A 10,473-nucleotide genomic window follows, 5' to 3' on the forward strand; every position below is an offset into this window, starting at 1 on the left:
GGCAAAACATGTCAGCATGGACGCAGAGATTTTCATGCAGTGTGATTTCATAGATTTATTGTCTCTTCTTTCAATTTTGGTAGAGAAATACCCATAATTCTCTAAGAGAAAGATTCCTAGTCTATCATCTTCACTCAGTGTTCAGGAAGACAAATACAACAGGTTTTCAAGCAAAATTATATAAAAGAAAGAGCAAACTTTAATAATAGGTAATAGGACCTTATGGACCTATGGGTAGTGCCATTAACAAAGAACATGGTCAAGCCATGCTTAAGGAGGTTGTTATTCTATTGGGGATTAAACATTGTTTGAGATGTTTACTTTGGGCATTGTCATTGATAGTTTTATTCTTAAACTACATCTTCTTTCCTAGGCTGAAAGAAAAATAATTTGAATTTCTGCAGAGTCACAGGAAAAAGTTCACAAGATAGAAAAGAAATATAAAAGTTCAGGTAAGAATAATTATAAAGCAAGGCACCTGGGTGGCTCAGTTGGTTGGGCAGCCGACTTTGGCTCTGGTCATGATCTCACTGTCATTGGGTTTGAACCCTGTCAGGGTCTATGCTAACAGCTTGGATCCTGCTTCAGATTCTGTGTCTTCTCTCTCAGCCCCTTCCCACTGCATTGTTTGTCTCAAAATAAATAAACATTAAAAATTTTTTTAAAGAATAATTATAAAGCAATCATATCTATTTTTGTCACGTAAAATAGCCATAGGCGTTTTCTATATGCTTAAAAGATATTTTTTGAGTATCAGAATATGGTATGCCATAAATTAAAGATTATTAAGGTGAGATGAAATCCCGGTGATTTATATTCCATTGCTTGAAGAAAGAGCATTTCTTTCATTCATTCATTTATGAACAGAGGTGAATCTTTCATCATCCATATTATGTAATTTTGTATAAAAGCAATAAACAATATTATCTTACTATATTTTATTACTCTAGGTTAGATTCATCACCTTTTCCTTAGAGGTACATTGACATTTTCTGAACCAAGAATTGTGACCCAATTTGGTCAGAATATAATATGGAGCATTTAATGTGAGAATTGCCTATACTAAGGCTGCTATGGTCATAGACCCTCATAGGTAAAAGTTTTATTATCTTAGTTTGGCATTTAAGAAAAAATTTTAAAACATTTTAAAAAATGTGTTCTTGGGGTGCCTAGGTGGCTCAGTCAGTTAAGTATCCAGTTTCAGCTCAGGCCATGATCTCATGGTCATGAGTTAAAGCCCTACTTCGGTCTCTGTGCTGACAGCTCAGAGACTAAAGCCTGCTTTGGATTCTGTGTCTCCCTCTTTCTCTGATCCTCCTCCACTTGGCTCTTTCTCTCCCTCTCTCTCTCACTTTCTCTCTCAGAAATAAATAATAAAACAGTAAAAAATGTGTTATTTCAAAAGCTAGCAGTGAATTTATTACTGAGCATTTAGTAATGCATTACATGTAATTATACTGTCATAATAAATATTTCGTATCCAGTATCACTTCATGCCATAAATTAGTATTGCATTCAGTTCTTTTTATCTTCATATTCAGTGATAAAGCACAATAGTTGGCACAGAATTGATGCTCAAAAATATTGAATAAACACATTCATGGATAATAGTCAGATGAAAATGTATATCTTTGAAATATTAATAGGTTATTTTTATTGATATAGTGTCAAAAAAGTAACATTTGATTTGGTATATGGACTGAAGAGTTTTTCTCCTGATGTATCTCCATCTCCTTCTCCAACCCCCTCCTCCTTAAAAATTTTTTTTCAATGTTTATTTATTTATTTATTTATTTATTTTTAATGTTTTATTTATTTTTAGGAGAGAGAGACAGCGTGAGCAGGGGAGGGTCAGAGAGAGAGGGAGTCACAGACTCTGAAACAGGCTCCATGCTCTGAGCTGGCAGTCAGCACAGAGCCCGATGCGGGGCTCGCACCCACGAACCGCGAGATCATGACCTAAGCGAAAGTCGGACGCTTAACCGACTAAGCCACCCAGGCGCCCCATCAATGTTTATTTATTTTTAAGAGATGGCACTTGAGCAGGGAAGTGGCAGAGAGAGAAGGAGACACAGAATCTGAAGCAGGCTCCAGGCTCTGAGCTGTCGGCACAGAGGCTGATGTGAGACTTGAATCCATGAACCATGAGATCATGACCTGAGCTGAAGTCACCTGTTTAACCGACTGAGCCACTCAGGCTCCCCCCTTTCCTCCTTTTTAAATAAGACCAAAAATCAAGATCTATTAAACTTGTGCCTCCTTGCAAAAAGAAGGGTTAGGTGTGAAAAAATTTTAGCATGTCTTAAAAGGGCTTCTTATTTTCTTTAACCATCCTCTTTTTCCCATTCCAACCAAACCAGAAAATGATGACTGGTGCTTGAAACTACTGTATTCAGCTTTATGCATTAAAAAAAAAAAAAAGCTTCATTCTATTAGTTCTAGAATAAAATATAATCATCCTCATGTATGTTAACTTGCAAACCTGATTTATTCCGCCACTTCCTAATACCAAATTACTGTACAATTACTTGAATGGGTTTCAAACATATGATGGTTCAGTGGAGTGAGGAGTGAGAATAGTAATATATTTCATTAATATTCTCCCCCCCCCGTTTTGAATGTATATGAATTAATTTCATGTCCTTCTTTGACAAAGTTATTGGGGGAGGCAACAACTGAAACAAAGTCATAAAAGCTTTTGGATCTGAGGGATTTTTGTAGATAATTGAAAAACAAAAATGTAACCTTCTTACAATTGAAGGAGGATAGAAAGTCAAGGAGAAACTGAATACTTTCTAATTTTGATTACTGCTCTATCACTCATTTTAAGTTTAGTAAAGACATTTTGTGAATTATTTGCTGATTTTCATTATTCATACCTCTCCTAGAAAACATAATGACACTTGGTTTAAATGCCACCAAAGAAGAAAAGATGTGTGAGGTCCATTCTTAATTGACAGCGAGTGTGTTGTTTCATAGAAAAATAACAAAAAATATTTCAAATGAACTAAAGTTGCCTTGGTTGCTTAGCAGGTCACCCAAAACCAAATAGGTTAATTTAGATGCTGCTAGAAAATCAAATTTATTTTCAAATCTACTGAGCTTTTCCTATCAGGTTAAGAGTTGAATAAAACTTGCTGTCTATCTAATGTATTCTTTTATACAGGTAGCCTTTTGATGTGTTACTCACTTTGAAGTTTCTAATTTTCTTTCAAGTTCAGAAGTTGGAGATGAAATGGATTTCTTGACAGATTTACTTGAGAACAACAGTATCAATAAATTTTACAGGATAAAAATCATAAAGGCATCGATAACACTTTAGTTTCTCACTTGAAATTAGATTATTCCTAGAAGTTGAAGTCTGATTTTATTTCTAAAGATCTCAAATAAAACAATTAAGTCTTTAGGAACTGACTTGGTGTTGTAAGAGCTCCTTTTGATAGAAAGTTCTTGAAATGAACTTTTAACTTCCTTTTCTTTCATTAATTATTTTTATTACTGTGTTGAAGCAAAGTATTATTATGAAAGTAAGTATAAAATTATAAACTTATAAATCAAATTTAACAAATTGTCTTTTTCTTCATATAAAGAGTTAGGCTTTAGTATTTTGAAATCACAAATGTCATCTCACAAACCATCATATGACAAGGTAGTTAGATATATGGAAGTATCAAATTTTGTTGGGTTGAAATTAACAGTAACCTTGAATAAAAAATATTTACTTTGAGGTCAAATTCCTGTTGTGTAACTTTAACATGTTGTATTACCTTAGGCAAGTCTAGTATCTCTCTTTAATTTGCTCATGTGTGTAAACTTAATGGCATAATAGATTTGAAAGTATTCTGTCAACTATGAGGTCTTTTTAATGTGAAGTGTTATGTGTGATGATAGAGAAATAGTGGAAGCTTTATTTGTTGACTTTCTGTTATACTTTTAAGCAGAAATTTGCCATGGGTGACAAGGGAGGAGACAACCACTCAGAAGTGACTGACTTCATTCTTGTAGGCATCAGGGTCCGTCCAGAGCTCCACAGTCTCCTCTTCCTACTATTCCTGATTGTTTATGGGATGGTCCTTCTGGGGAACCTTAGCATGATTGGCATCATTGTGAGCGATCCCCGGCTGAACACACCAATGTATTTCTTCCTAGGCAACCTCTCCATCATTGACCTCTCCTACTCCACTGTTATTGTACCCAAAGCCATGGTCAACATCCTGTCTCAAAAAAAGACCATATCCTTTGCAGGCTGTGTGGCTCAGCTGTTTCTTTATGCACTTTTCATGGTCACAGAGGCCTTTGTCCTAGCAGCCATGGCCTATGACCGCTTCATCGCCATCTGCAATCCACTCCTCTACACTGTCCGCATGTCAAGAAGCCTCTGTATCCAGTTGGTGGCTGGTTCCTATCTCTGTGGCTGGGTCAGTTCCATCCTTCAAATCAGTGTAACATTCTCAATGTCTTTCTGTGCTTCCCGAGTCATTGATCACTTCTACTGTGATTCAAACCCAATTGAGAAGATCTCTTGTTCCAATATCTTTATGAATAAGATGGTGTCATTTAGTTTGGCTGTCCTCATTATTTTGCCCACAATAGTTGTTATCGTGGTGTCTTACATGTATATTGTGTCGGCAGTTTTAAAAATCCGCTCCAGTGAAGGGAGGAAGAAAGCCTTCTCCACTTGCAGTTCCCACCTGGGAGTTGTAAGTTTGCTCTATGGGACTGTCTCCTTTGTCTATCTCACACCTCCCAACAACCCTGAACTTCGTAAAGTGGCTTCAGTATGTTACATTTTGTTCACACCTATGCTGAACCCTTTAATCTACTCTCTAAGAAATAAGGATGTTAAAGATGCCATGAAAAAAGTCATATGGAAGAAAAAAGTTTTAATTTAAATCTGTTTTCACTTGTTTTACTGTGTCTTGCACCAATTGATTTTGTCTGTTTGATCTTCTAGACTCAGACATTTAAAGCTCAGTTTTATTTAAAAAATAAACACCCCCCCCAAGAAAAACCCACCTTAACTGTTTTATTCCACAGCATTAATAACATCCTACAAGGAAAGCTCCAAACAACATATTCACTTTTTCTTAAGGCAATGTTAGATCTGAAAGTTCTGGACACCATGAAAATTTGCTGCATTTCTACAGAGAGTTATGTATTTCTCATTTTCCAGGTAATAATATGTTATATACATGGCGAAGTATAGAATTTTATAGTTTCTCTTCCCTGTATGCCAAGGTAAAATTGAGATACAGTAAATACCTAGTATAACATTAACTCAGAAACTGTGTGAGCCAATGGTTTATATGCAAATGATACTCCATATAAATTTTAGTATTGTATCTTGTTTTTGATGTCATGCAAAATATTAGAAAGCATGTTCATATAATGAGGAGGAAATGGAAAGGTAAAATAACCAGTGGTCTTTGTTGAATTAAAGTGGCCAAAGTAGAAGAAAAATGAAAATTGCATTAAGTACAAAATTAATTTTGTAAATTAAGATATTTTATTTGATTTTCTTTGAATGGCACAGTCATTCCTACAATGAAAACATTTTAGGATGTTTATGATATTTTACAATTCATGCCCTCTATCGTTTGGATAATAAAAATTATTGGTAGAGGGTATGCAGTTAGTGAAAGTACCATATTGAAATGAAGTCAGCTTGAAAATCTCAGTTAAAAATATCACAAGGCCTTCCAATAACCCTTATGAATATTTGGATCATGTGTGTGTACATACATGTGTTATGTCTGTGTATGTATGAGTGTGTTCATTTTTATTTTTCTATTTTTATTTTTTAATGTTTATTTATTCTTGAGAGAGAGAGAGTGAGAGAGGGAAGGAGGGAGACAGAGCATGAACAAGGGAGGAGCAGAGAGAGAGAGGGAGACACAGAATATGAAGCAGGCTTCAAGCTCTGAACTGTCAGCACAGAGTCTGGCGCGGGGTTTGAACCCATGAACTACAAGATCATAACCCCAGCTGAAGTTGGACACTCAACCAGCTTAACCACCCAGGCACCCCTATATGAATGTGTTTATTAGCTTGGTTAAGGGACAATAAAAATATGATTAATCCTAAACATCAAATATCAATTGAGAGAATAAGAGTGGTTAATGAAGTAAGCATCCCACAGATTTGACAGGTATCAAGGGAAACCCAGTTCCAGAAAGAATCATGGCAAGTTACTGTTTTTACAGGTGCTATAAGTAACATTCTTCTGCTACACAATCAGCGCTTATGTCCAGACAATATCAAATGTGAAAAACACCCCTAACCTAAGAAGTAAAATACAGTGACTAGTTTTGTCCATGTACTTGGCATTGTGAAAACCTAAAATATGAATATCTGATTAGGCCTTTCTTTTTCTTTCAGTTTTGTTTAGATAGCAAAGCCTTCTTTGATGAATGCACAAGGGCATACATTATGTGGGTCAATGTTTGTTAGGGTAAGACACTTGATAAATAATTATTCCTAATTAAGAGATACAGAGAGAAGCAAAATGATTTAAAAAAATCGAGATTGTATGTATCCTCTCCATCCTAAACTTGTGAATGAATTTACCATTTTTCTAGGTACTCAGATGCTACTGTTTAATTGATATTCATAAAAACATCATTTGAGAGCAAAATAGGAACGCAGATCAGCTTGGGAAAGTTATCGTTGCCATTGATTATTGTTAGTCTGGAAAACACCCTTTTAGGTTTAGGTTTTACTTATTTCCATTGGATGCCCATTAGTCAGAATGTTGCTCTGTGGTGGATCTAACAAGTGTGGATTACTAAGGACTGTTGGAAAAAGATTAGAATATTGGATAAGAATATAGTGTAGATTTGCTTGCTTTAGTTTTTAGTCTAGTCAGTTATATTTCCTGTTTTATAGACATAACAGAGAACAGTATTCAGGTGCATAACCTCACAAACGGCATTGCTGAAACCACTTCCAATGTGTGAAGAAATCTGAGAAAGTTGAAAACCAAGGCAGAATACTTTTAAAGGTGCTAAATAAGGCCCCTATAATTTTCTTTTAATTTCAATGAACATTTTTCTTGGTGGCTTTTTTTCTGGGTCTTATATGAAAAGTAGTGCCTAATTTATATATCCTGTTACTTGTGCCATTAAGATCCCATCAGGACACCCAAATGTCTTACCAACCTTTTGTTGGCTTTCATTGACAAAGTCTTTTTTCTTTTTTTCAATGATGCATGGATTATTTGTGAAACACTGATATACCCAAATGACTTTGAAGATTACATTTTGCAACATATACACCATCAGTTGTTATTTAGAGTGGACTTTAAAATTATATGCAAAAAATCCACATAGAGAAATCTTTTAATAGTGATATCATCTTGAGAGGCTGAAGATTGAACTTGATATCTCAAACACTGTTAACTTATCTGGATTGTATGATTCATCTTGGTTACAAGTTTTTGGACATGCACATATATTTATTGTTCTGTAATATCATGTATTGCATTTTGTCTTTAAATTTTATGTATTGTTTATGTTTACCTAACATTTAGTGTAATAATGCAGAACTCCAGTGAGGGCATTTATAATATTTTCTATTGCCATGACGCCAACATTATCTGACCTAGATAGTTACAAATGATAATTAAGCACTGATTGGAAGCTTCACTAATATAAGTTAAAATGACTACATTAAGCATCTGTGGATAAGCACCCAAATCTTACTTCATTGTCTTTCATTATGATAGTTTCAAATTCTTATTATGAGATTTAAATTGTTATGGTGATTGAAGAAGCTAAACTGATAAGATATTGTAAAATGTAATGTTGAACTGATATTGGACTGTTATTCTTATTCTTGTGAGTCAAGTATGAGATGTCGCTTTGCCCAATCCCCTGAAAGCAGTATAAATCATAAAATCAATAAAAGTTTTGAGTGCATGTAAGCTATTTTTCTAGAGATCTCTTTGAGGACAAATCTACTTATTTGTGAGGTCTGGAGAGGAAGGGGAAGAAGAGGGAAGAGATGGAATAAGAAAAAAGCAACGTATCCTGGAAGTGAAAACATGAAAACAGACGCATATTTCAAAGTGGTTTCTTAATTATTATAATTTGGTAAAGAAAAAAGACAAAAAAAAAAACAAAAAAATTAATCAAAGAGTGATTTTTATATTTGTTACTTTTATGAAATGTGGATTCTAGATTTTTGAAATTCTTTCTTCTTTCCTTATTGACATTTAAAATTCATCTATTAATTCACACTGTTTGTCACTGTGACGACTGTCATCAGTTCTTTCAGTTGAATGTCTTGTACTTACAACTTGCGTAAACTACCTTTGGATGACTTAAGCAAAAGCTAAAGAATTAGATATATAGATTTTGTTTGGTTCTGGTCCACAATTGTAAGCCTGGAGGGGATGAGTTATTAGTCAGCATTCCAGGAAATTAGAATGTGGAAAATAGACAAAGAATTTCTAAGTACGATCCGAACTTGTCTAATGCCACACTTTTGGAAATACTTATTTCACAAAATTTCAGCTCTTTGTCTCTCTGCTGATGAGTTCTGAGACAAGATCTAACTATTTTTAAAAGTCCAAAGAATGTTTGGGTATATACTTTTCTTCAGGGTTTGTCACCTGAGAATTAGTTACCAAAATATTTAAGGAAGGCTTGTTGGGAGGATTTCAGTTCACACCTTACTAAAGAGTATTGAGCCTTCTCCACATTCTAGTGGCCGTGTGTGAACCAACTGAGTCTTGGAATTGGAGGATGAGCATGATCTGAGTAATGACAACTCAAGTCAGGACTCTTTCTCTATCTCTCCGAAGAGGCCCATTGATTTTATTCCTAGACATCTCATGATTAACTAACCTTATGTGGAGATTACTAGACCACATTCATCCTTTTTGACTAATAAGCCAGAGCCGCTACTATCATGTTAACCAAATTGTCCTTTTTCCTTTCAGTCAGATGCCACAACTTGATGCCCTGTTTCCATTGACACTAGGGAACCATTTAACTTTATTGTCTCCCACCAACACCCTTAGAGCCATCACAGAGGCTTTGAAGGTTACTGGTTTTTCCTTCTGTCACTGGTGTAGGGAAGATTTTCTGATACCTGTGGGGCACCTAACCAGGGTGTATGAGTCCAGAACATTTATGGTTAGTCCTCCTCAGCCTCACTGTCTCCTAAAGAGATTGAATTTCTTTTTTTAAGGTTTTCTCAAAGTGTTTCTAGTGTCCCAACTTCTTTAAAGCCATCCACGATCAGTTAATGGTTTGGATTTATCAATCCAGCAAACCATTAGTCCTCTACTTATTTTCGTGAGGCAGCTCTTGAGTTTTCAAATCTCTGGTAAGTACAGATCCTACCCAATATCTTCTCTCCTCTCCAGTAAAAGAGCCTTCAAAATTTATTCACATCGACACACTTTGCATTTTGCCAGTATGTATCCAAAAAATACTTAAAATTTTAAGGCATTTGCCAAAAAAAATCTGCATCTGCATTGGAGCAATACTCCTGTCTCAGCATGCTGGGTTCTGATTCTAGTACTGCACTCATGAAAATTAGGAGCAGGATGAAAGGGGAATTTAACTTCTTCCTTCGAGAAATGTCTTCAGGAATAGTAGCATCTTAAAGTAAGTAGGAAAGAGCTCCTTCAGGGATATGAGTGGATTTTGTTGTGAAGGTGGTTGGGGTAGAGTGTCAAAAAAATCAGAGGGCACCTGGGTGGCTCAGTTGGTTAAGTGCACAACCCTTGATTTTGGCTCTGGTCATGATTTCACAGTTGTGAGATTGAGCCCCATGTCAGTTTCTGCATTAAGCATGGAGCTTAAGATTCTCTCCCTCTCTCTCCTTCTGCTCCACCCCCCCCCCCCNCTGTCTCTCTCTCTCTCTTTTAAAAAATAAAAAATTAAAAAATAAACAACTAAAAGTTAAAAAGAAACATCAGGATATTCCAAGTGTTTTAAGTAATGTTACATACCCAGATGTGCAGAGTTTATTTGTATGAGATGTTGGAAGTATGAATTGACATGCTTTGTAGTCAACAAACCAAAAGAAATCACACTGGGGTGCCTGGGTGGCTAACTCAGTTAAGCATCTGACTTTGAGTTAACTGGTCATGATCTCGCAGTTCATGAGTTTGAACCCTGCTTTGGGCTCTGTGCTAACAGCTCAGAGCCTTTAGCCTGCTTCAGATTCGGTATCTCCCTCTGTCTCTGAGCCCCTCCCTTGCTTACACTCTGTCTGTCTTTCTCTCTAAAAAATAGATCAACACTGAAAAAATTAAAGAACAAATCACACTCCGGGATTTAATTTTCTGGAATTTCATCTCCGCAGCTAAAAAATATAAGATTATCTTGCAGAGTAACAGAAGTTTCCTATACAGAGGTATGAATTTAAAAATCTGAGCTTAATTTTTGTTTTAAGTTATCAGAAGTACTCATACTATGTTGCAGTCTTTGAATCAATAATGCCCTAATTTTATCTCATGAT

General features: G+C 35.5%; 1 protein-coding gene across 1 annotated transcript; it reads left to right on the forward strand.

The window, feature by feature from the left end:
• Nucleotides 1–3,950: 3,950 nt before the first annotated feature.
• On the forward strand, nucleotides 3,951–4,892 carry LOC144222930 (olfactory receptor 9K2-like). Its single transcript, XM_077753641.1, has one exon. The coding sequence runs from the start codon at nucleotides 3,951–3,953 to the stop codon at nucleotides 4,890–4,892; it is 942 nt and encodes a 313-aa protein (XP_077609767.1).
• Nucleotides 4,893–10,473: the final 5,581 nt, after the last annotated feature.

Source organism: Crocuta crocuta, unplaced genomic scaffold, assembly GCF_008692635.1.
Source record: "Crocuta crocuta isolate KB4526 unplaced genomic scaffold, BGI_CrCroc_1.0 scaffold30, whole genome shotgun sequence".
In the NCBI taxonomy this organism is placed as follows: Eukaryota; Metazoa; Chordata; class Mammalia; order Carnivora; family Hyaenidae; genus Crocuta; species Crocuta crocuta.

Excerpts from the sequence above, each read along its gene's own strand:
- LOC144222930 (XM_077753641.1), top strand. The coding sequence starts at position 3,951 with ATGGGTGACAAGGGAGGAGACAACCACTCAGAAGTGACTGACTTCATT.